General features: G+C 38.1%; 1 protein-coding gene across 3 annotated transcripts in view; it reads left to right on the top strand.

Annotated features, from left to right (window-relative positions):
* PRKAR1B (protein kinase cAMP-dependent type I regulatory subunit beta) overlaps window positions 1-27,663 on the top strand; it is a 242,001-nt gene that overhangs the window by 152,442 nt on the left and 61,896 nt on the right. For all 3 annotated transcript variants that reach the window (XM_074281089.1, XM_074281091.1, XM_074281090.1), the window contains one exon: window positions 20,894-21,052. In XM_074281089.1, coding sequence (XP_074137190.1) covers window positions 20,894-21,052 — 159 coding nt within the window. The remainder of the gene's footprint in view (window positions 1-20,893; window positions 21,053-27,663) is intronic.

Below are 27,663 nucleotides of genomic sequence, written 5' to 3'. Positions count from 1 at the left end.
GGACCTGAGTTCCAATGTGATCTCAGACACTTCACACTTATTGGCTATGAGATCCTGGGCAAGTGAGTTAATCTTAATTGCCTTGCTTTAAAAAAGAAAAGAAAAGACAGGGGGGAGGAATATAAGGGAATAACTGAAGGTAATGTTTAGTTAGAAGTTTTTCAGACTTGAGGGGTCTTGTGAATGTCTATAGGAGCAGGGAAGAAGCCAGTAGAGAATTTTTTTTTTAAATTAAGAGATTCTTGTGCTGCTAGAAAGCAAAAGAGCAGTAGGTCGGTGAATTGTCTTCTAGTAATTTTTATTTGTTCTTGAGATCCCAGAACTTTTTTGAGAGGTAAAAGGGCACAAATCTGTGACTTGGTTGCTATAGGAACTTGGAGGTTAAAAAACTGCTCTATGGCTGCAGATTGACTACTATTCTGTATTGGATAGTTTTTGCTTGGGGACTCTCATCATACCCAGCTAGTAGGTCTCAGAGGGATACTTGAACCTATATCTTCCAAGACTAACTTTCTATTGACTATGTCTAACTAACTGCCTCCAGCAACTGGAACTAAGGAGTTCCTTGGCATATTATTGACTTGCATAGGTCTCAGGTTGTTGCCTGAAATCCCAGGGGGTCAAGTGATTTACTAGACTTGTTGTTCCACCTTTTCAGTCATGCCCAACTCTTCATGACCTCATTTGGTGTTTTCCTAGCAAAAGATACTTAAATAGTTGTCATTTCCTTCTCCAGCTGATTTTACAGATGAGGAAATTGAGGCAAACAGGGTTAAACTCAGAGCCATACAGAGCTCATACCCATATATTGAATTTGGGTCCTCTGACTCCAGGCTCATTCTCTATCATAATAAGCTGCTAGGTGTTAGAGGAAGAATTTGTATTTAGGTCTCCTCCATTTTAGGCCCAGCACCCTATCCAGTACACCCCAGTGTCTCTATCACCTTAGCAGGAGGGAAACCAGCATTTGTCACAGAAGATAACAGATTGCTTGAATCTAAAACCAAACAACTGGTGCAGCTCTTAACTATAAAGCTGATGAAACAGTCAGCAGGGATATTACTGTTTACCTTTAAAAAGTGGAACATAATGTACTCTTCTTGAGGCTACTGCATACTGCAGGCTACAGCTCCCATAGCCTGAAAGTAAAATAGATTCCCTTCCTGGTGAATCTGCTTTGAGAATGAATTTGGATTTTTCCTGCCTTCAGATTCTGAATAGAAAGGACATTAATTTATTTGTTCTTTTTCCTCCTTCACTATCTTATGGAAGAAAAAAGATGCACATAGCAATTGAGTATGCTTGGGTTATTTTCTTGTCTATAAATGTAGGATAAAGGAGAAAATTGGGTATAATTTAGTGCAAAACAAAATAAAACAACCTACATTTCCCAGAATTATCTAGATACCCAAGGTGACAAATGTTTCCATTACCTAGACAATTGCCTCAGTTTTCCATTTCTTTTTTGGGGGGAGGCAAGGCAATTGGGGTTAAGTGTCTTGCTGAAAGTCACACAGGTATTTAAGTGCCAAGTGTCTGAGACTGGATTTGAAGTTAGGTCCTCCTAATTCCAAAGCTGATGCTCTATGCATGTACCACTCAGCTGCCTCTTTCCATTTTTCTTGTTGATAAAAGGCTTAATGTTGCTCACAGAGGAAATGTAACAAAACAGTTTCTGAAGGTAAAAGTCTTTCCAGAAGTGTCAAGATCTGGTTTGTGTTTTTATCAATCATTTATCTTCCTTATTATCGCTTCTATCTATTCCCCTCCCTTTTCATTCTTAATGCTTTCCCCCACTTCAGGCCCTTTGTTACTTTTCAACTGGACTGTCCCCTTAGCCTACTGATCTGCCCATTTTCTTTCCCAAGAATCTCTGTTACTTCTTCCTTATCTCAGTCTGTTTTACACATTGGCTGCCAGATTATTCAGTGGGTATTGGGGAGCCATTGAAGGATTTTGAGCAAGGGGTGATGTGATCAGAGCTATGTACTATTTTGTTTTGCTTTCAATTATGTCTGACTCTTCTTAGGAAGATTAAAATCCAAATTTCTTAGTTTGGTATTTAATACTCTCCAGGTTCTTCGTTTTATTGCTGCTCTATACCTTTACCCCAGCTCTTCTTTCAGCCTCCATTGTCCTCCTCATTCTCTGCCTTCTACCTCAAACTGAAATTTCATCCTTCATGGCTTACTTCAAATGCTACCTCTTTTGTGAATTCTTTCTTGACCTTATGCTCCCCAGCTAGAAGTCTTACTTGGATCATTATTTTGATAGCTTCCTAGGTGGTCTCCCTCTCAAGTCTGTCACCATCTCTAATTCATCTTTCACATACCAGCCAAAAGAATCTCACAAATGTATAGATCTGACTGTCTTATTCAGTTTCTTGAGTGGCTGACAGAATAAAATATTAAGTTCTTGGCTTGACTTTTAAGGACCTCTACCATCTAACTGCAACCTGCCTTCCTAATGTTTTTGTTGATTTTTGTTTTTTTTGTTTTTTTACTTGAAAATGCAAGACCACATTTTATGAAATAAAATGCACACAGCTTATTACCATAGGAAAGATAGTTATGTAATAAACCCTTTTATTTATAGCAAGAAGAGAGTGATCTATAACTTTTTCAGCCTTAGGGCTTTTGCAGACATACACTGTGTTATACTTGGGGTCCTCAGCAGAACCTAAGGAAAAGTAGTCTCTTTTATAGGAGTCATAAATACTTTTTTTTTTTTTTTTTGCATTTGCAGAATTCATCACAGATGCCAGGAAGACCTAGATACAAATTTTGCTTCTGACATATATTGTCTATATGGGCAAATCACTTAACTCTCAATTTTCCTGGCAATTCTCTAAGACTTATCAATTGCAGAAAAGTGCCATTCTGCTTTGGTGGAGAGCGTTCTTTCATCTAGGAGTTCGTCACACTATGAAATCACAAGACTGCCTTCAAGTCATAACTGATCCTACCTTCTATATTCCTTTTACTTCTAGTAACTTCCTTCTATTAATTAATTCCTCTTTATCTTGTGTATAGCTTATTTTGAAAATTTTTTTTTTTTTTGCATTTGCTTCCCACATTTGATTGTAAGGACAGGAACTGTCTTTTGCCTGTTTTTGTATCTTTAACACTTAATATTATGCTTAACACATTCTATTTGTTTAATAAGTGTTTATTGATTGACTGATTATTTCCATCTTTGTTTCTACACTGAAGAGTTGCCAGTAGCAAAGTTGCAAAGTTGGGGCAATCTGAGCAAGTGCATTGCAAACAGTTAGTATAGCAAATTCTAGGCAAGCTGCTGTTTCTTTCCATTTTGCCCTCTCCCACCTCCATGTATCTATGAAAGGTATCCCTCATGCCTTAAATACACTCCTTTTAATCTAAATTTAGTTATATTTTAAAGGGTTAACCTAGATATATTCCATGTTTTGGAAGCAGAATGAAGAGGATTGATAATATATAATATAAAAATTTAATAAATATTAGAATGAAGAGGATTGATTATAGGGCATGGAATAAGCACAGAGACACATAAAGAACTTTGTTAGGAAAAAAAATCTTATAATAAGAAAAGTAAAATGAACAAAGAGAAGAGATAGTCAAGGCAGTAGTGTACAACTGATGTCAATACTTCTTTTCAGGAGGATGAGGAGATGAACAGGGACTCACAGCAATTCATGGTACGGAGGAGAATTCCATTTTTAGCTAAATCTACCTGTTAGCTTAAAAACTGTATTGTCAGCTAATTTAGCTTTGATCTAAGACTGTGGTTCCATATTGAAAGAAGACTTTTTGTTGTTCTATGTCCTCTTCACATTCTACTCATTGTGATCCCTTTTGGAGTTTTTTTGATTAAGATACTAGAGTCTTTTGCCATTTCCCTCTCTAGATCATTTTACAAATGGGGAAATGGAGCCTTTGAGCTTATTTAATTTTATTCCTCCTTTTTATAGATGAAGAAATTTAGACACAGAAGGTACCTAAAGTCACCTGCTTATCACAGAACAGTCAGTAGGTCAGATCAGTCATTATTTAATCTTAGGGCTCTAAACTACAAATCCAGTGTTCTCTCTATGATTCTGGGCTTTGTCTCTCTCTCCCCACCCCCCCAGTCAAAATGGCTTAGTTCTTTGGCTCTTGACATTAAGACTATCCCTGTCCCAGGACTGCATTATTGCCTGCCATTACTACACTATATAAAATAATCATATACTTTGCTTTTTGACACTTTCAGGTTCTTATTTTCACTGACCTGATGCTGAGCTCTTGGCTCCATCTCTTGCTTCTTAAAACCTGCCATTAGTCAGCATGTCAGACCCACAGTACCACATGTCTTATGATGGCTTTAGTAGGTCACACTCCATGAGTCTTGCCCTTGTCCTCACCTTTAGCCAAGACCAGGTGGGAAAAGAAAGTAAATCAGGAAGGTTGGCTTTTGTTATTCAGTTGTTTTGTTGTTTGTGACTCTTGGTGACCCCATTTGGGGTTTTCTTAGCAAAAATACAAGAGTGGTCTGCTTTTTCCTCCTCTAGCTCATTTTACAGATGAGGAAACTGAGGCAAATGGAATGAAGTGACTTGCTCAGGATCACACAGCTACAAGTGTCTGAGGCCAGATGATGTTATCCTGATTCAGCACTCTATCTATTGTTCATCTAGCTGCCCTTAGGAGGTCAACAGTAGATTATTGTAAACTTGAGCCAGGAGAAGGAAGAGATTATATTTTAAAATTTATTTACAAATCTAAACTTCTAAAAAAGCTAAATTAGCTGACAATACAGTTGTTAGTGCTAATAAGTAGAACTAGCTAAAGATGAAATTCTCTTTGCCATGAATTGCTTGAGTGCCTGTTCATTTCCTCATCTTCCTAAAAAGAATTTAGAGATTTCAGGTAGGAGAGATAGATCATAGAACTATAAATTTAGTTAGAAGGGACATGGGGGGAGTCATTGAGCCCTCATTTTATGTATATTGAAACTAAAGCAATTAGAAATAAATTATCTTGCCCAAGTCACACAGCTAGTAAGTAACTGTGGCTGTATTCAAATTCCTTCTTTCTGAATCTGATAATCTAGGATGATTTGGTTCCTAATTTAAGGAGATAACTCATTGAATAACCTCTAGGTATAGAATTCAGTGGAGCAGCTTCTGTAAGAGTTCTGGTATCTTAAAAAAAAAGCATTTTCCCCCTCTTAGTCTATAGAACTCAAAGCCCTGATCCAAAGTCCTATATTGAAGTCCAAAACCCCATGCTTGGTTGAAGGTGTAGAAGCCAGTTGTACAAGCAGAATCCTGTCACTAAACTGAGTGTCTGTAATTTAGGAAAGTTAAACTTTTATTCCTCAATTCTCCAAACTGGTAGCAGAATAGATTTTGTTTTTTAAATAGCTGATTGAGTGTGTGATGTGCTGATGACTCAGAAAAGGTGCTATAAGGTCAGTCTAAAGTGGAACCTTCTCACCACACTCCACCCCCAAATTCCCTTGGGCAGTAGCAGTGAAACCCGTCAGAGGTTTAACCAAGGTGCTTTCTATTTGATATTGCCCTGAGTTTCGGCCATTGCTTTACTTTCAGCTACATCCTATGATCCGTTTACAAATTTGTCTTTTTTCCTATATGCTGCCTAAACTATTTTTCTCTTCTAATAACTAGAAATAAGAGTGATTTTTGTTTTTAAAGACCGTATCTCTCTATCTTTTCCAGGCTAGTAGTATAATGACTAGTTAAAGTCCAAATCTCATCATTGATTGTCTTAAGAGCTCTTTGACTTTCTCCATTTCTGATCTGGACTGGTTGGCCCCTTCTTTATAAAGCCTGGTATTTTGCAATATGGGAGCTCACCCTATTGAAGCTCAACTTATTGCAGATACCTGATAGCCTTTAGTCCTCTTCTGCTCAGAATTCCTAAGCTCCAGCAATCTGCTGACCTCAGTCTCCCCAGGGAAGAGATTGTAGACCTTCACCATCATGTCTGTCTGGCAAGAAGAATTTTTAAAAAACTGAATCTAGGATTTCATTTTTATAGAGAACTCTCAGAGTCTTAATAAATATATGTCAGAGGCTACACTGGAACCTAGGTCTCCCTTCTTTATCCACTATGTCATCCTGCCTCTCAGTGGTAATGATGACTCAAGTTTTTATAACATTTTATAATCTTCAGAGTGCTTTCAGCATAGGAGTCCTGTGAGGTGAGAAGAGAGTTCAGCTTTTATTATCCTCATGTTACAGATGAGGCTTCAGAATTTAAGTGACTTACATAGCAGTAAATATCAGAACTGAGCTGAGAATTAAAACCAGGTTTCTCTAGCTAATTCCAAAGGCTATTTTCTCTCTCTCTGTCTCTGTCTCTGTCTCTCTCTCCTCTCTGTCTCTCTGTCTCTGTCTCTGTCTCTCTTTCTCTCTGTCTCTCTCTCTCTCTCTCTCTCTCTCTCTCTCTCTCTTCTCTCTCTCTCTCTCTCTCCTCTCTGTCTCTCTCTGTCTCTCTCTGTCTCTCTGTCTCTCTCTCTGTCTCTCTCTCTGTCTCTCTCTCTGTCTCTCTCTCTCTCTCCTCTCTGTCTCTCTCTGTCTCTCTGTCTCTCTCTGTCTCTCTGTCTCTCTCTTCTCTCCCTCCCTTCCTTCTTTCTGTCTTCCCCCCCTCCTTTCTTCCTCTTATCTCTCCCTCCTTCCTTCTTTACCCCTCTCTCCTCTTCTTTCTCTCTTTCTGTCTCTGTCTCTGTGTGTCTCTCTGTCTCTTTTTGTCTCTATGTATCTGTTTCTGCCTCTCTGTCTTTCTGTTTGGCTCTGTGTCCCTGTCACTCTCTGTCTCTGTGTCTCTGTCACTGTCTCTGTCTCTTTCTCTCTCTGTCTCTCCTCTTTTTCTGCTTCCTCCCTGGCCAGGTCAGGTGGGCTTTCTTTCCTTTAAAAGTCAAACAGAGCATTTTATCCTTTCTTTCTCTCATTGTTTTTTTCCCCGTCTCTCCTTTCCTCTGCTCTCTACTCCTTTCCTTGTCAATCTTTCTCTTTTTCTCTGTCTCTGTTTCTTTCTCTCTCTTCTCTTCCTGTTTCTCTCTGTCTCTCTGTTGCTGTCTTTCTCTGTGTGTCTCGGTCTTCTTATGTCTCTTCTCTCTCTGTTTCTCTCTGTCTGAGTGTCTCTCTGTTGCTGTGTGTATGTGTGTGTGTGCACACACCTGTCCATCTCTTTATCTCTTTCCACATATATGATTTCACTGGTGTAGTGAACTTTTCAGTGAGGAAACATCTACCAATACAGAGCAGTACCTCCTATGTAATTTACAGTCTTAGTGACTTTTTTTTTTGGGGGGGGGGAGAAGCACTGTATTAGATGCTTTACATATCTTGTTGTTTATTCCTCAGTGAGGTCTTGTGAAGTCTTTTTTAATTCCCATTTTACATGGAATGAATTGAGGCAAACAGAAATTGAGTGACTTGACCAGTGTCTCACAGCTAGTAAGTGTCTGAGGTAAAATTTGAACTCAAGTTTTCTTGACTCAAGACCCATTGCTCAATCCATTGGGTCACTTTAACTTATAGAGACTGAGAAGTTAAACAACTTGCTGAGAGATCACAGGTATGTGAGAAGTGGTCTTCCTAACCCCTAAGGTCAATAGGCTCTCTCTCTCTCCAATTCTTTATTCTTGGTGCAGATGGGTGTCTATAGCTCCCTTTATTGTGCCATTTTGAGAAAAGTTTTTAAACAAAATGTGAGGGTTCAGAAATTTTTACAAGGATGGGAAGGCAATTGTATAAAAACCCCCTGTCTCTGAGCATTTTTCCGTGGTGGAAATCAGTTTTCTTCTAACCTGCTGGTGTAGTTGAGGCTAGCAGAGGAGCTAGAGGAAGAGGAGTGGCATTTAGTGTGCAAGAGAAAGCACTTCTGTTTTCCCTGTTTACTTGGGCTCATTCTGAAGCTTTCTTTTTTTTCCCCCCACAGTGGCTTTTCTCTTGTACTATGAGTTGTTCTTGTGTTTTGGTTTGGAGGACATTGCCTTTGGGGAGGGGGCGGGGGAAATTAATTGCTGGAAGAAAAGAACCCACCCTAAAGAAATTTTATTTGAGTTCCTAATTCCATAAATTCCCCTGATTTGGAATTCCCTAGTGGTAGCTTTTTTTGTCTGTATGGACTCTGAAGGAGGGTACACTGAGTGGGAGCAACTCTTCTGCTGAATTCCATTGTCTCTGCTGGAAATACTTTCCTTTTGTTACGGCTCATACAGGGCTGTGTATATACACAGCGCTGTCTCAAAATGTGAAATGTCCCAATCAAAAGCCAATTCTCCTGCTAAATAGCCATTATATGGTGTGTTTCTGCTGCCCTTAACAACATCATATTCAATAACAGAAGGAAAAAGACTGAATTTTCCACAAAAATACCACAGTGGTCCAAATATTGGATTACAATCACTCTGGCTTCTTCTAGATTTCCTTTTGAAAAAAAAAATCAATTTTCTTATAAATCTAGTAGTGTTTGTAACTTTTGTGAGTGAGAAAATGACATGCTCAGCTCTGCATATTTGAAAGATTATTTAATATTTGTGTAAAGAATGGTTTAAAGAGAGAAAAGATTGAAGGCAGAAAGACAGATTAGGTTGTTATTACAATTATCCCTATAAAACTTATAGTTGGGAAGAAAGGAGATCAAGGAAGATTTCATGGAGGACGTTATGTTTTTCATTCTCCTTGCCAACATCTACTTCATTCTGGAGAAACTTGTATTCCTGACTACCTTTGCTGACCACTATTTTCAGGAAAATCCCCAATGATGCTTCACTTCACTCATTAACTTCTGATCTTCTCCTCATCCTTGGCCATCTTTTCCTCCTAGCCAACAGCTTTATCTCTTTACCTTTTCTTCCTTTCTGCCTTCCCTCTGGTTTTGAAATCATGAACTATATATAAGCTTTTTTGCCATTGTTCCTTGGTGAAGAAGGTCAGTTTACTCCTTATGATCCAGTCACTAGTTCAGTAACTTCCTGGACTGTTAGGATTACTGGGTGAGAACTCAGGTTTTCTGGACGGTTACAAGGTGAGAACTCAGGTTGACTTGGTAGAAGGAGCAAGCCCATTGGCTGGGGTGGTTCTTCCCAGAAGCCCTTGCATTATCCCACGCCCATTCTCTGGGAGAATAAAAGAGAGAGCACTGTGCCTGAAGGGCAGATCGGCCTGGAGAAGGATAAGAGCTGGAGGAGATTCAGAGCCAGGATTCAAGAAGGAAGACTCTCTGCATTACATCAGGCCTGACGGAGCTCTCTGCAGGAAGGGAAGTCACTTCTTTGGACAAGAGTTAACAGCAACTGCCTGGAGACAACGGTTCACTACAGGAAGAAGAATCTGTCTTAAAGATTTGAGTAGACACAGCAGATCTCTTCCCAGAGAGCGATCCGGCAGCTTCTAGAGACAACAGCTCACTACATTTGGCGTCCACACGTGGGGCAAGGACTTTTGCTTATCCTGACAAGAGGAGCTAGACCAGACCTTCGCAATTTGGCGCCCGAACAGGGACAGACACAGTCCTGATTCCAGTGGAAAAGCTTCCAATCTAGATCTCAGTCTCTCTGACCCAGAACCGTGAGTAACGAGGAAACTTTGTTAAAGATTAAGTGAGCGTGCTAATAGATAAATAAGGAACTTAACTTGTTAAGGGCTAAACCAGGAATCTCTTATAGCTGAAATGGGGCAGATGTTAGCTATATTCAATCCCTGGACCTCAGCCGACTCAACCTCAGCCCCAGACGCAACCTCAGCTCCATTCAGGAGTGGTACTATAGAGAGTATAATCAACATAATTGAGGAGCAGAGTTTACTTGTAACCTGGGTACAGATTGCTAAACTCTTGGCTGCATTAAGACACACATCCCCTTGGTTCTTAGAGGAAGAAAAGATAGATGTAGATAAATGGAAGCTAGTGGGATATGAAATGAAAGAATTTCAAGCAAAAAATGGGCCTCGTTCAATTTCTGCAGAAGTATTTTATATCTACAACATAGTTCAATTAGCCTTAAACTATCAAGCAAGTTGTAGGAGAAGGAAAAGTTCAAAAAATGAACAGAGGAGGAAGTGTGAGGAAAAAAGGAAAGATCAAGATCTTTCCCTAGACCAAGAGGATTTAAATGAGGAATTATGGTATGATTCTCTTGAAGAAGCTTCAACCCTGCCTAGAGAACAGATTATTGACAGGCCCACATCAACCCCACCTTCAGAGATGGAGGAAGAAAGAGGGGAAGAGGCAGAAACACAAACAGAATTGCCTGTGAAGAAGCCTAAGCCTATGACAAGATTAGAAAAAGCATTGGTTAAAGCTAAGAGAGAAGGACAGGATATAAGTGATTTTATACATGCATATCCTGTGATTGAAAATACTGACTCTGTAGGTAAAAAAAGGAGAAGATATGCACCTTTAGATTTGAATAAAATTAAGGATTTGAAAAAAGGTTGTACCCTTTATGGGGCTACATCAGCTTATGTCAAAATGTTACTAGATGGTTTGTCTTATGAAGTCCTAACCCCGAATGATTGGAAATCCATAGCAAGGACATGTCTGGAACCTGGAGAAAATTTATTATGGCTTGCGGAATTTCATGAATTATGTAAAATTCAAGTCAGATGCAATTTGGAAATAGGAGTTAACACACAATTCACTTTTGAGCACTTGGCTGGTGAAGGTCGGTATGGAGAGAATTCAGAACAGACTGATTATACCATGACAATATATGAACAAATTGCAAAGGCTGCAATAAAAGCTTGGGGTGTCCTTCCTGGACAGAAAGATCGTGGAGAGGCTTTCACTAAAATACAGCAAGGTCCCAATGAACCTTTTGCAGATTTTGTGGGACGTTTGCAAACTGCTGTCAAAAGAACTATTGGAGAAAATTCAGCTACAGAAATAATGACCAGACATCTGGCTAAGGAAAATGCCAATGAAATTTGCAAAAGAATTATATGGGGATTAGACAAAGATGCTCCTTTAGAGGAGATCATAAGACGCTGTGCTACAGTGGGAACAAATGCTTTTTACACCCGGACAATGATGAATGTGGAAAGACAGGGTCCCTCCTGGCAAGGGCCTTCTAGAGAAACTCGGCGATGTTTTCAATGTGGAAAAATTGGGCATCTAAGAGCTCAGTGTAGATATGGAGATACAGTGAGAAGACAGGGTGAGAGAAGACCTAAAACTCCATGTCCAAAATGTCACAAGGGCCTCCACTGGGCCTCCGAATGTAGATTGACCCAGGGAAATGACAGATGGGGCCCAGCTTCAGCCCCCCAAGTGGGGCATGATGGCAGCTGATGTTACACCTAAAGAGCCTTTAGAAGGTCAGGACTCTGATTTGATCAACCAGCAGAAAAGTAATCACATGGTAGAAAGGGATTACCTGATAAGTGAGCCAAAAGGCAATCAGATTGCAAAAATGGATTACACTTGGGGAGAATACAGGCCTTTTAAACCAACAGGGCTGTGTCCAGTGCAAACAATTCCAATGTAATTGCCAAATGATGAGAAGATATTTAGAAAGTGGTGAATGGAAGGGACCAGATAGGTTAACTGCCTGGGGGAGAGGGTTTGCTTGTATTTCTTCAGCAGGAGAAGGAATCAGATGGGTGCCAACGAGTCATATTCACCTTATCCATCAGAGAGAGACAGAAAAAGAGAAAGACCTCAAAATAAAGGAGAAGATCTAAGAAACATCTGACACTGAAAGAGCATGGATAATAAGAAGACTGTTAAAGAACTTTAAAACCAGCAGGAATCATTGGACTTCCTCACACAAGATGAGACTAATGGACAATGGACTTATGGACATTTATAAATTTTCAATTTACGATTATTTGATTATGTTATTTGTCATATACTTCTAGCATGTATTATGTTACTATGTTACTATATGCTTATGTAATTTATGTAATTATCTGTAATACTTCCCATATTGATGGATTTATGTTTCAAGGTCATTTATGTAATTATCTGTAATACTTCCCATATTGATGGATTTATGTTTCAAGGTCATGACTGTCCTATGTTCTAAATCAAAAGAAAGGGGGAGATGTTAGGATTACTGGGTGAGAACTCAGGTTTTCTGGACGGTTACAAGGTGAGAACTCAGGTTGACTTGGTAGAAGGAGCAAGCCCATTGGCTGGGGTGGTTCTTCCCAGAAGCCCTTGCATTATCCCACGCCCATTCTCTGGGAGAATAAAAGAGAGAGCACTGTGCCTGAAGGGCAGATCGGCCTGGAGAAGGATAAGAGCTGGAGGAGATTCAGAGCCAGGATTCAAGAAGGAAGACTCTCTGCATTACATCAGGCCTGACGGAGCTCTCTGCAGGAAGGGAAGTCACTTCTTTGGACAAGAGTTAACAGCAACTGCCTGGAGACAACGGTTCACTACAGGAAGAAGAATCTGTCTTAAAGATTTGAGTAGACACAGCAGATCTCTTCCCAGAGAGCGATCTGGCAGCTTCTAGAGACGACAGAAAAAGAGAAAGGCCTCAAAATAAAGGAGAAGATCTAAGAAACATCTGACACTGAAAGAGCATGGATAATAAGAAGACTGTTAAAGAACTTTAAAAACCAGCAGGAATCATTGGACTTCCTCACACAAGATGAGACTAATGGACAATGGACTTATGGACATTTATAAATTTTCAATTTATGATTATGTTATATACTTCTAGCATGTGTTACGTTACTATGTTACTATGTGCTTATGTAATTTATGTAATTATCTGTAATACTTCCCATATTGATGGATTTATGTTTCAAGGTCATGACTGTCCTATGTTCTAAATCAAAAGAAAGGGGGAGATGTTAGGATTACTAAGTGAGAACTGAGGTTTTCTGGACAATTACAAGGTGAGAACTCAGGTTGACTTGATAGAGGGGGCAAGCTCATTGGCTGGGGTGGTTCTTCCCAGAAGCCCTTGCATTATCCCACGCCCATTCTCTGGGAGGATAAAAAGAGACAGCAGTGGGCGCAGAGAGCAGATTGGCCTGGAGAAGGATAAGAGCTGGAGGAGATTCAGAGCCAGGATTCAAGAAGAAAGACTCTCTGCATTACATCAGGCCTGACGGAGCTCTCTGCAGGAAGGGAAGTCACTTCTTTGGACAAGAGTTAACAGCAACTGCCTGGAGACAACGGTTCACTACAGGAAGAAGAATCTGACGGAGAGATTTGAGTAGACACAGCAGATCTCTTCCCAGAGAGCGATCCAGCAGCTTCTAGAGACAACAGCTCATTACACTGGACCAAAGTACCAGTCCCCATTTTGTGTAATCTCCTCCTTTAGAATACAAAATTTTTGAGGGCAGGGACTACCTTTATTTTTTTCATCTGTATCCCTATCTCTCAGTACTGTGCTTGATACTTAGTATGGCACTTAATATATAGGTTTTTGTTCATTTAGTCATTTGAGTTAAATCTTGAAGGATGTATTGAATTTCAAAAAAATATCAATGAAAGGGAATGCCATTGTGTATGGCAGTTATAATACTATCTAACATTTTTTGTAATTTTACTATGCACTAGGCACATAATTTACAATTATTATTTCATTTGATCCTCACAACAATCCCAGGAAATGGTACTATTATTATTATTCCCTATATTACAGATGGAGAAAATTGTAGGTGGTAGTTATACTATCTAACATTTATGTAACTTTACTATCTAGTAGGCACATGGTTTATAATTATTATTTCATTTGATCCTCACAACAACTCTGGGGGATGGTTGCTATTATTATTATCCCTGTTTTGCAGATGAGGAAAATGATACAGACATTAAGTGACTGCCAAAGGTCACACTTCTGGAAAGTGCCTAAAGCTGGGTTTGAAAACAATGATATTCTTGATTCCAGATCTAGTGGAGTTATCTGTTGCACCACTTAGCTGTCTAGTAAATGGGAAAAGAGTGATGTTCCTAATGTGAAGCTCTAAAGTCACCCTCATTGGGGTAAAAAACTCCTATCCCAATATTAATTCCTTGAGGATGGCAAATGTTTTCATTTTTCTGTCTCTAGAGCTTCTAACGGTACTTGAAACATAGTAGGTGCCTAGTAAATATTTATTCATTTGAATTAAGAAAAGGCTTAGTTACTGAGAGAAGCAATGACTTGCCTCAAATTTAGGGTAAATACTCCCCTTCTGCTAACATTCTTCAGATGAAATCCAACATCTTGAGAATATTTCTAAGTCTGAATATAAGTAGGACTCAGCAGATCAAATCTATTCTGTTAATCTCATAACCTCTCTGAAATCATAGATTTTTCATTGTAAAACAAAAGTTGAAAGAGACCTTTGAACGTTACAGAAATATCTATTTTAACACCTGTATAGTTCAGCTAATAGAGCAGTTTAAGTAGATAAGAAGTCTCCAGTGAGTGCAATAAGGAGATCATCCAAAGACCATCTTAGGTCCTACCTCCTCCATGAAGATTACCAAGGAGACAGCTGACATATATCTTTCTCTATGTTAATCCCTGCCTATTGCTTATATTTCATTTAGAATATCATCATAATCTCATTGAAAGTAATAAAGCATTTAGGAAGCAATACAAACCTGTTTCCTAGACAAGATTTTAAGCTCCTTGAAGACAGAGATTCAGTTACTGGCATATCCATTTTATTGCACTTTGTTTTATTGCTTTTTGCTAATATTGCCTTCTTTACAATTTGAAGATCTGTGGCAGCCTTTCATCAAGCAAGTGTATCAGCACCATTTTTTTCCCAGCAGCATGTACTCACTTCATGTTTCTGGATGTTAAATTTTGGTGATTCTCACAATATTTGAGACTTTTACATATTATTGTATCTATGATGGTGATCTGTCATCAGTGATCTTAAATGGAACTATTATAATTGTTTTGGGATGCCATGACCTGCATCCATATATCTTAATTGATAAACTTTGTATGTGTTGTGAATGTTCCACTGATCAGCCATTCCTCTCCTTAGGCCTCCTTATTCCCTGAGACACTATTTTGAAATTAAGCCATTTAATAACCCTGCAGTGGCCTCTAAGAGTTTTCAAGTAAAAGAAAGGGTAGCATGTCTCTAACTTGATTCAAAAGCTCGAAATGATTAAGCTTGTGTTGAAAGCCAAAATAGGCTGAAAGTTGACCATTATATTGATCAGTCAGCAGCTATCAGCATTGAGGCTAGACCCTGTACCAGCAAAAAAAAGATGACAACTTATTGAAGACTCGGATTATAGCTAACATTATTTTTTTAAGCAATAAAGTATTTTAAAATTAAATTTTATACTATTTTTTAGATATATTATTGCATACTTAATAGACCACAGTAGAATGTAAGCATATCTTTTATATACACTGAGAAACCAAAAAAATTCGTGTGATTTGCTTTATTGTAGAGTTTGCCTTATTTCAGTGGTCTAGAGCAGAACCCACAATATTTCTGAAGTATGCCTGTGTACATACTTTTTCTGGAGGTGGCTAGGTGGTACAAATTTGGACTAAAGTCAGGAATACATAAGTTCAGATTCATTCTCAGGCACTTCTAGCTGTGTGACCCAAGGCAAGTCAGTTAATTACTACCTGCCTCAGTTTCCCCATTGATGAATGATAATAATAATAATAATACTCACTCCCAAGTTATCAAATGAGATCTCATTTATAAAGCTCTTTGCAAACCTTAAGGAGCTATATAAATGCTAGCTATTGTTATTATTAACTATAATAATTATTATTATACTCCATTGGAGCCTGGTCCAGCACTGAGGTTTAAAGTATTATGTAAATACAAGTTTATTATTTATTACTATTTAAGGACCTATATATTCAAATCAGTACCAAGAAACAGGGTCTTCAAGTAGGGATATTGATGATGCTTTAGAAGGGATAAGCTAGGCAGCCAGAACCTTTCTTCCTTTAGATCCGTAAGGTAATAGACAACCTGTAAAGTTATCTAGTTTCAGTATAGAACTATGTTTTACATGATTTTATTCATATACCCTATTGTTTGCCTTCTCAATAGGTGTGAGAGGGTAGCAGGGAGGGAGAGAATTAGGAACTCAGAATTTAAAAAGAAAAGAATGTTTAAAATACATAAATAAAATAAATTAGAATGTTTTTTTTTAATGAGTTATTTAGCTTAAAATAGGAAACAGAAAGGGGAATGGTTGAAACTCCAGGGACTAGATGTATCAAGCCTGGGAAAAATGGAGGAGAGACATAGTTAGGGGAAGTAGCAAGACAGACAGAATGTAGGTCATTGTATTTAATATAAGGAGTGTATTTGAAGCCAGGGAGAAGTGGAGCACAGAAGAAAAATACAAATTGTTCAAGAGGGATCAAGGCAGGAGTGGATACTTGGTTACTGGTAGGGAAGATTGGAATCACTGTAGAGCCGAGCATAGGGATGAGGGCCATTTTTTAGTGATCTCATGCTTTTCCATGAAAAGGCTCTTAATAGACAACTGGAGTCAGTGATTAGCTGGGCTCATTTTGCTAATTGATTTGGTTTTGAAGCAAACTAATGGACTCTCATGCCTCAAATGTGCTTGATATTTTTACCATTTCATTTATTCCTTCTGGGTTACATATTGCCTCCTGAGAACCCTGATTGCAAATACATTACTCTATAAGATAACACATTGACCACCGATTGGTTATTACCAGTAGCTTCATGGGATAAAGAAGGAATCTCCTGACCCCTCTGCAGAAGTGGGGGAGGGGGCATCTCCAGGTATGGAATATTACATATGTCAGTAATATATTACTCCACTTTTTTTCCTGAATTTTTCCTCTTTTTAATAAAAAAAGAAATCTCTAATAAGTAAGCATGTTCTAGAACAATCTTATACTCACTTAGGAGAGTCAATTGTTAAATTCTCAGTGTGAGCTTTTATACCTTAGAAATTGGCAAATACTACAAATCTGGACTTGATTTATTGTTTTGTTGATTGTCTAATCTTAAAGTAATAGAGAAAATGTTGATACAATTTAAGCTTATGTGTGTGGTGCATACATAATTCCTTCCCACCCAAGATCCAGTTGTTAAACTTGTACAATCACATTATTGATTATAAGGGGTAGCTCTCTGGAATGTTGGAGGAAAAGGATACAGAGGGAAATCTAGGCAATTAAAAAAAATCTATAAAAATCCATTTAAAAAATAGCTTTCGGAATTGAAAAAGGGAGGAACAAATTTATAATGAAGTTTAAGATTGATTTTACAATTTTTCCTGAGACTACGTTTTCTGTCAGATGTCATGCTTATCTGGTGGATAATTGTTTTAAAAAGGAGAACAATCAATATGGAAGGAGTGAAGGTGTATGTGTGCTGGGAGTATTTAGTCATTTGGTTGAGAGTCAAAAGACTAGGTCTGGTATTGTCTCTACTATTCTGTGATCCTGGTCCAGTCAATTTATTTCGTGAAAGAAAACAGACCCAAAGTGAGGGAGTTAGATTAGGTGATGTCTGAAGATTTTTCCAGTTTTAGAAAAAACACTTAAGTTGGTAAAAGAGATTTTTGAATTTTAAAGATCCCAACCAAAGCAGTTCCCTTCTCCCCTCCCCAACACAAGGTCTCTGTCTTGTTATTCTTGAGAAATTGAGAAGTACAAAATCTTTCCTCCTCCTAACTTTTTCAGTCTACCCTATTAAGAATGCAATTGCATTCAGATTTATGGAGCTGCCTAACCTGGAATAGGGTCTTTCCTCTCTGAATATCAGCTTACTTCTAGCTTCTTGCCAGTTGTGTGGGAGTTCAGTTAATGCAGTCTGTTTATTCATACTGGCCATCTAATTAGAAGTGCCCCATCCTTGCTCTCTCTGTGTGCCCTGGATGGAATGAGCAGGAATTGGATGTTATGAAACTTGGACTGAACAGCTCAGCCTGGGAGGTGAAATACTTTTCTAAGTTATTAAATCTATTGAAGCTTTTCCTGAACCGACACAACTCTTTAAATTAATTTTTAAAGGAAGGACATTAGCCCAATCCTTGGGATATTTGGGGGAAGGGAGCCCACAAACTTCGACCAAGCTATCACTTTAAAAAAATGCACTACTAGTAGTGTTTTTCAGTTATTACAAAGATAATCCTTCATTGATTTCAATCACAACAGCTTCCAGATCCTTTGGAATACATTCTCTCTTCTGCATATACACCCATTTTGCTAATGGGTACTATTCTTTGAGCTCATTGACACACTGAGAGAATAAAGAATTCATTGTGTCAATTTATAGTAACTGAAGCTGCATAATAGTGGCATAATAAACAATTGGTGCTATTCTTAGATTGAATTCGAATTGCACAGTCAATGCATAGTACGTCAACCCACATAGGTTGAAAGAGAATCTTGTCCAAAGGGACCTCTGGTCTGATACAGCTTAGCAGAAGTAGCAGAGTCATAGTGATTCCATTCATCCCTGAGACCCAAAGCGCTCTAGAGCTTGCTGTTAATAAGAGAAAAGACATCAATATCAGTGTTTTCCAAAGAGCATCAGAATTCATTCAGGAGCTGGTGGGACCAGGAAAAAACATCCATGGATGGGTGGATAGGATATTATGGGTGTGGGTGTGGGTGGTGGTGGTGGTGGTAAATGAATAATGGATTGAGTGACAGGAAAAGAGTGAAAGTAAGTTCTTCCCAATTATTACTTTGCACTTTCCTAAGCACGTAGGACATGCCTGATTTGTTTCTAGCTTGTTGTAAGCTCTTTGAGGAATCGACTAGGTTAGGTTGTTGTTCTTTCTTCTTGTTCTTGTTCTTATTCTCATCCTTCTTCTTCATCTTTGTAAGCCCATTGTCTAAAATGATGCCCAACTTACAGTAGGTGCTAAATAAATATTCTTAAATGAAAGATGAAGATTGGAAGAGAGTCTATCTTTAATATTCTAGGGTCAGTGACTGAATTTTCAGAGCTGGAAGGTAATTTCTTAAAATCTCTTTGGACTACATTCTACTTTCTTATAAAAGGAGGGATTGATGAGGAGCAAAGAAAAAGGGAAAGGTTCTATATATTCAGAAATATTTAGAGCACCACATGTAGCAAAGAACTGAAATGATTGGTTAAAATGTCATATATCGATGTAATAGAATATTCTTATGTCTTAAAAATGAAAAACATGAATTCAGAGAGATTTGAAAAAACTTCTGTGATTTGATAAAGGTAGAAGTAAACAGATGGATAATGATTTATACAATGACCCCAATAATGTAAAAGAAAATAACAATGAAAAATTTCAGTTCTTCATGATCAATACAGTGACATTCATGATTTTTAAATTAGTCAATAAACATTTTTCTAGCACTTATTAAGGACTGTGTTAAAGCTATGAGGAAAAGAGAAGCACAGTGTCTACCTTCAAGGAGCTTATAATCTAATGGGAGGAGACAATACCCCCAAGGAAACCATAAAGGTGGGAGGGAGGTGATGGGAAGATACCTATAGTTGAGGGCATGATGAAAAAATCCAAAGAAGTACAGCTAGATGGGAAATGAAGAGATGACTGGTTTAAGTGCCCTTCTTAAATAAAATTTTTGGAAAGAGTTCTGCCTCCAAACACCTTTCCAATTTCCACCCTTCAGTCAGAGAGATTCTAGAGACAGTGGGTAGTGATTAGTTGTGAGTTCCAAGGCTGACACGATCTTGCAGGAGAATCATTCCTTAGATCATGATGGAGGAGTCCAAAAGAATTCAACTATGTGGGAAATTAACTCAAAACCAAACTGCCGATCAGGGATTCTCCCTCTTCCCTCCTCCATTGCCCCAGAGAGTTTATGAACTAAAGGAATGGAATGAGATTTATATTTTCTTTTTCTGCCTCTTCTCATGAGATAATTGGGGTTAAGTGATTTACCCAGAGTTGCACAGCTACTAAATATTAAGTGTTTGAGTTTGGATTTGAACTCAGATCTTTCTGACTCCAGGGTTGGTACTCTATTAACCATGCCACGTATCTGCACCAAGACATACATTTTCAGACTGGCTAACATATTAATTTGTTTTACTGGACATAGTTATTTATACTTTGGAAGATGAATTAGGAAGTGATAGCAATTTTTAAAAAGAGCATCAATAAAACATTTTTTAAAAAATTCAAACAAAATGATGATGTGACCAAAGTCTTGAGCAATAATTTAAGGAACTGAGCTTAAAATCTTTGGCATAACTCCAGTAATCTTTGAATTCATTTAATCATTAAAAAAAACCCTTTCAGGAGTCAGGTGACCATGGCAGAAAATGTTTCCCTTGTTTTGTTTTGTTTTATTCTTAAGCTCCCAGTTCTTCTTCATGCTTCCCAATCCCATTAAAATTATCAACTCATCTTTGAGGTATGACATTGCTACTGAAAGACTAAAGTCGTGCCAATCTGACTTGCTGATTCTGTGTTAGAAGACTAGAAAGAGAAGCTTGAAACTAGTAACAGGAAGGAAGCAAGCAAGCAAGAAAGGGAGGGAGGGAGGAAAAAAGAAAGGAAAGAAGGAAGGGAGGGAGGGAGGGAAGACAATCAGTATCTTTCAGGTAGAAGGAATTGAAATTCTTTCAAAAGCTGGTTATCATTCCTTTGCAACAGAAAAACAACAAAACCTTGAATGCTAACCTCTTTGCTTCTATTTTAAATTTTGTTGGAGTGTAAGAAAGAGAGGAGAAGAGGAGGAAGGATTATTGACTTTTTAGGTTAACTGCCAGGGAAAGTAATTGTAAAATTCTGTAATTTGTCTTCCTTTCTTTCTCTGCTCATTTTCTTTTTCCTTTTTTTTTTAGTAGCATTTTATTTTTTCAAATACATGTAAAGATAGTTTTCAACATTCACTTTTGTAAGACTTTGCGTTTCAGAGTTTTCTCCCTCCTTCCCCAAGACAGCAGGCATTCCGATATGGGTTAAACATGTACAGTCCTTTTAAACATATTTTCATTTCTGCTTATTTTCTATAGGTCTATGTGAACATGGAATGGGTGACCAACATTGGAGAAGGAGGCAGTTTTGGAGAACTTGCGCTGATCTATGGCACACCAAGAGCTGCCACTGTCAAAGCCAAGACTGACCTCAAACTTTGGGGCATTGATCGGGATAGCTACAGGCGCATTTTGATGGTGAGTCCTCTTGTTGTAAACCATACCTCATTAGGCCAAGATTGCTGTATTTGAAACTCAGCTTCCAATATGGTAAAGTATAAGCATTTCATAAACTTCAGTTACTTCCCTGGACATAGAAGGAGCATCATGGATAAGTATTATCTATTTTATTAATAATAGCAAGCATTTCTACAGCACCTACTGTGTTCCAGTGTGCTTTATAAATATCATCTCAGACTTACATGAACTGATACTAAGTGAAATGAGCAGAACCAGGAGATCGTTGTACACGGCAACATCAATATTATATGATGGTCAATTCTGAACGTGACCCTTTCCAACAATGAGATGACTGATGCCAGTTCCAATGATCTTGTGACAAAGAGAGCCATCTACACTCAGAGAGAGAATTGTGGGGCTTGAGGGTGGATCACAGCATAGCATTTTCACTCTTTTTGTTGTTGTTTTCTTGCATTTTGTTTTCTTAACTCATTTACTTTCCTTTCTGATCTGATTTTTCTTGTGCAGCAAGAGAATTGAATAAATATATTTATACATATTGGATTTAACTTATATTTTAACATGTATAACATATATTGGATTGCTTGCCATCTAGGTGAGAGGGAGTAGAAGGAAGGAGGGTAAAATCTGAAACACAAGGTTATATGTCTTGAAAATAGAAAGCTTAAAAAAAAAACCAAATATCGTCTCGTCTGATCCTTACAACAATCCTGTGAGAGAGGTGCTATTATTTATCCCCTTTTACAGATGAGGAAATTGAGATAGATAGACCAGGATCATATAACTAGTGTCTGAGGAAGAATCTGTTGGGTGTCCTGACCCCCAAGACAACCATTCTTACCATTGCCGTGTAAATGGCCACTGTAGCAAAATAGTCTCATAAAAGGACACGCAGGGCATGAATTAAATTCATCTTACTTTCATTTTACAAGTTAAAGGCTGTGCATAATTCTTAAAGTGGCCAAAATTTATGAAATAATTAAAATAGGATGAGAACTGAGCTGTATCTAGATACTCATTCTCCCATGCTGCTATTAGATCTCTCCTCTTAATGTTTGCTGATAGGTGTTCCATAGGCTGTCCTCTATAGCACTTCAGTAGGTTCCAGTTAATTTCTTCTCTTGATGTTTTGGATAGAACAGAGGAAAACAACAGAACTGCCTCATGACCATAATCTGGTCCCACCTCATGGGACCTCATCTGATAACTCTTCCTCATTCAGTCATTCCTCTGACAGCACTAGACTCCCCATCTGTTAGCCATTCTTTTTAACTGCACTCTATCTGGAAAATAATACTTTCCATGAGCACTAAATCCCCTTTTTAGAAAAACAGTACTTGACACACATCCTGCAAATCCCTGAGACTTTAAGATTCCTTTGTCCTTTAGCATCAGACACATGTTATGGGGTTGGGGGGAGGGTGGAGAAGAGAAATGTTACAGCAGTGAAACAAGACCTGACCTTTCCAGGAGAAAGGAAGAAATGTGGTTGGACAAGTGGCAGTGTCAGTGACTTTCCTATTTTCTCTTCCCTTGATGAATCCGGAGGAGGGCAAGTCAGGGACAGGAGCAATGGAGGTCTGGTATTAGGATGCTATACTGAAGGCTTCCTGTTAATCTTTTTTTTTTCTTTTTTCTTTTGAGGATGGTGGTGATTCTTGAAAGATGTCTTACAGAAATGAGAGACTGTATCACCTTTGATCTTATCTTATTCTATTTGTACAGTAAAATTAATATAATTAACTCTCTAAAGAATATTTTACTCATCAGATTTTGCACAATACTTTCTATCTAATTGGGAGAAATATTAAAAAAAAAACCTTAAAAAAACAAACAGCAAACTATGATATGTATTTGCCTGTTAGAGTCAATGAAAGGCAGGCCCAATTTTTATTCATTTTGTGCATAGAGTATTTTTTATATAATGCTGTTCCAAGTTGTAAACATATTTTAGTTTCCACAAACAACATCTAGAGAATTTTTTCTTCAGGTAAGGAATCCCTCTTCTATTTGAGATCTCCCAGAATCCATTGGTAAACACTTTTGGTGAGGTCACATCTCCCTTTTTGGTGTCTCTCAGTCTCTTGAGGTCAGATCTCTCCCAGACTTTTTTAATTCTCTCTAGCTGATCAATGCTTCAGACAGCTATGATTTCTTTAGTGCCAAAATCTGTAATATAATCTTAGCCCCTGCTTTGGCTCATAGAGCTTTAGTGACCAATAATAAATGTCAGATATTGGATTTGAACCCAGGAATGAGCTCCAACTCGGGGTCTAGCACTCTGTCCATTAGGCCATAATGCTTCTGTATATTTTGGGGGACCAGACCTATGATTTCCTTAATATGGATAACTCCAAAAGAAGAAAAAAATCTTTACCAAAGTAGATGCGCAATTGCCTTGCAAATATTTAGCTTTAGAGTTGCTTGGGATGCCCTGAGATGTTTAGTTGCCCAAGATCACACAGTCAACATGGGTACAAGATAGGATTTGGGTCCAAGCCGTCTTGATCCTGAGGTCACACTATGCCATGATGCAGCAGCTTCTGCATATAGTAAGGTTTTAATAAATGATAGTTTCTAACAAGGGCCTCTGTAGCAAGAGTAATTCAATCAAGTCATCTTTCGGCTCGGAGCAGATGGGGAAATAGCCTAGTAAACAAGCCGATCTCATAATGAGGACATTCAATTCCTGCTAAACAATAAAGCAGGCCTGATGTGCCCCTGGACTACTGTGCCTGAGATTGATCTAGAGCAGAAAAAATGATTTCCTGCCTATATCCTGTTCCATTCTTTCCTCCAAGACATCGGGCATGAGCACATTGGTACACTTAAGAAATTTTAGTGGCCTCGATGCATGTTTTTTTTTTTTTTTTTTTTTTTTAAATATCTTTATTGTAAGGATTCATATCCAACTGTAGGAACTGGTCAGACCTGATTATCCAGAACAGATGTCCATCTCTATTTGATAGCCTGCCGATGAATATCTCTCTTGCCAGCGGCAATTCCTCTAAAGAGGAACATAATTTCAAGAATTCATCTTTGTTCTGGAAGGAAGTTGATTACAGCATAACTTGAATGCCATTGGCTTCTACTCTATTCTAATTTCCCAATGACTTTCCTAAACCAATAAGAAGTTCTTTTGGTTTCCAGGGATTAAGACCAGTAGGTTGGATTCAGTTATGAGGCTGTAGTGCTGCCTATGGATCACTTTGAGGGACCTGCTTCTCTAGATAGATGTGTGATTGTCAACTCAACAGACAACCTGATTCTGTTGTACTTTTTATAGACAGTTACTTTGTGCAGCAGTCTCCCTTGAAACCTTGATATTTTGGGGGGGGGCTGAGGCAATTGGGGTTAAGTGACTTGACCAGGGTCACACAGCTAGGAAGTGTTAAGTGAGGCCAGATTTGAACTCAGATTCTCCTGACTTCAGGGCTGGTGCTCTATCCATTGCATCACCTAGCTGCCCCGAAATCCTGGTTTTTAAACAGACACTTCCCTGTGCTCCTGGCCAAATTTTTGAGATCATTGATTTAGGTAAAGCCTAGTCAGAAAAGGAAATTTTTGGGGTGAGTTTATTATTTTGGTAGTCTTCCATAGCCAGTATGGAGCAGGGGAAAGATCTCTATATCTGGAGTGCTGGCTAAACTTGGTACATTCTAAAATTTAAGATTTTTAAAGCATTTACTGAATGCCAGGAACTTGGAATAAAGAGTTGAAAAGTGAAACAGTTCTTGTCCTTAAGATGCTTGTATTCGGTTTTTTATTATTATTATAGCTTTTTATTAGCAGAACATATGAATGGGTGATTTTTCAACATTGATCCTTGCAGTCACTTCTGTTCCAACTTTTCCCTTCCTTCCCCCTGCCCCCTCCCCTAGATAATAGGCAGTCTCATACATGTTAAACATGGTATAAGGATGCTTATATTCTTAACCAAGAAGCTTACATTTCTAGATGAGACAATTATAAAATTTGTGTAAAAAGAGGCCCAGATTTGGATTCCAAAGGTCTAGGTTCAAATCCTTGTTTCCTCCCATTTGGGTAGTAGATAACCGATTTTTAGGAAGTGTTGAGGGGTCCACAAAGCTTTCTTGATGCTACTGATAATTCACAACTGGACTACCATTTTCTCTATCCATGTAAGATCAGCCTTAGTCAAAGTTCAAACAGAAGTAAGGCCAGCAGTCTTCATGAATCTCACGGTAACATAGACTGTTTTCAACCTTTATTAACATGCCTTATAAAGTATTTTTTCATTGACTCCTATTATACTGCTCATTGAGAGAGCCTTCAATATAGGGAAGCTTCTTTAAGGCTTTCTCATTCAGGATAAACAGGAAGTGATTCTCAGATAGCTCAAAGGAAAAAGACATTTTCTGGATTTCATTTTGCTCCTCAGGCTCTTTCCTCCCCATTCCTTCTCTCCATCTTTTTCTTTCTCCCTTTTGCTCCCCATTTTCCTCTTTTTTCTTCTTTCTCCTTTTCTTTTTTCCCTTTCCTTATTTTCCCTTTCTGTTATATCCCTTTCTCTTCCTTCCTCTATCTTTTCTTTTTTTTCTCCCTCTCTTCATCTTTCCTTCTCTCCTTTTTTGCAATCTCCCTTCTTACTCTTTCTCTGTTCCCTCCTTCTCTCCTCTCTCTCTTTTTCCTTTCCCCCTTTCTTCCTCCTTTTCCTAATCTCCTTTCTTTTTCCTTTCTCTTTTCCCTCTTCTCCCTCCCTCTTTTCTTTTCTTTCTTTTCCTTTTCCCTATTTCCTTTTCTTTCTCTCTTCTTTCTGCCTTTTCCTTTCTCTCCCTCCTCCTTTCTATTCTCATTCCCTTTTTTCTTCCACTTTTCTCTATTCTCTTTTCCTTTCCTTCTTTCCTCTTCCCTTCTCTCTATCCTTTCCTCTGTCCTGCCTCTCATTTTTCCTCTTTTTCCTATTCCCTTTTCTCTCTCCCTTTTCCTTCCCTTCTCTTTCCCCCTTCTTCTCCTTTCCTTTTCCCTTCTCCTTCTCCCTTTTTTTCTTCTCTCCTTTTCCTTTCCCTTCTTCCCCCTTTCATTATCCCCCTTTTCTCCTTTCTTCCCTTTTCTTTGTCCCCCCCTCCTCTACTCTTTTTTTTTCTCCTCCTTTTCTTTCCTCTCACCCACTGTATAGCTTCTGGATGTGGGTTTTTATATTGCTGGGGCCTTGCATCCAAGTCATTTTCAAAACCACAAAGGGAGTTTATGCTTCCTTTCTTTAATTTAGAATCCTTTGTACTATGAATACTTGTGGGTATGACTGTAAAGATACTTGGTTTTGTAAACACTAGGAAAGCAAATAGCCCAGTTGTTAGGACTCATCTTTTCTAGTCATAGTCAATCTATCATGGAGGAATTCTTAGATGCATTCGTCTTTTTTCATGGGAGCATCTAAAAGTCTTAGATGATTGATTCATGAACTAGTTCAGATTACTGAGAAATATCTTTTCACTTACTGGGTGTTTAATCCTGCATTATGCAATCTAGGACTTACAATACAAATATTAAAAAATGGTCCTTATATGTAGTCTTTCCAAAAATGAAAAAAAGGAGAAAAAACTCAGTATCTTTGCTGTTAGAGATCCTAGGTTTGAATCTGCTTTTTACTATCTTTATCCCTTAAAATTTCTGAGCTTCAATTTCATTTATAGCCTAGATAATCTCTATCCCAGTTTTGGAACCTATTGCCTTTCATCTTCTTTTTTCCTTGCTTTCCCCCATTCTATTTGCCCAGTTTAGACACATTTACTCACTAAATCAAAACCGTTATTTTTCTTACATTTCCATTTTTCCAAGGAGAATTTCATAGCTAGTACTGCTTCCTTCTCCTGACTGGTCTTCGTTCCTTTGGCCACATTCCTTTCCTCCATGCCTTCACCTACTATATTGATAATAGATGACCATAAATGTTATTTGGCAACCCACTGAAATTATATTTAAAAGAGCATGAAAATGGTACTTATTTCAAAACAGAAGAACCACTTTTATTTTCCAACACTTTGCTTTAGTGCCTTAAACCTTAAGTGCTTAGCATTAATTCAACTTTTTTATGATGTCTGCATTTTAAAGTGCCTTAATGAAAGTGGAATTCTTTTAGTCAATTGCAAGAAAGATAGCTGTATTTTTAAGGATTAGGGTTATATGCTTCTTTTACACCATAACAAATTAATCTTAAAACTGGTCATTTTTAATGCAGTCTTTTTTATGATCTATCATACTAGTGAAACTCTTTAGAGCTGTTATGGTTAATGGTCTGTCAGTATTTCCATTATCATTCTTTATTTTTCCAGTGCGTATTTAACTGATCATAAAATTTTAGTTTCGGATACAACTTGGCTTACAAGATTTTTATCAGGTACACTAGAACATGAGACATGTGGCTTATGAAAACCAGCTATGTTGTTAGAGCTTTTTACACTTTTCCACAGAGTGGGGATTAGTTTTGCAGTATACCCTTATACCACTATATTACACAGTAACAACAGTACAGGAGGAAGAATGATGTTATGGAAAGTATCTCACCTCTGATGCTTTCTATTTCTATGATTATGGGAGAGTCACTTAATCTCTAGATTCTTTATTTGTAAAATGAGGGGATTGAA

The sequence above is a fragment of the Sminthopsis crassicaudata genome, chromosome 1 (assembly GCF_048593235.1).
Source record: "Sminthopsis crassicaudata isolate SCR6 chromosome 1, ASM4859323v1, whole genome shotgun sequence".
NCBI lineage: Eukaryota > Metazoa > Chordata > Mammalia > Dasyuromorphia > Dasyuridae > Sminthopsis > Sminthopsis crassicaudata.
This window is presented reverse-complemented; position numbering and strand designations above follow the sequence as displayed.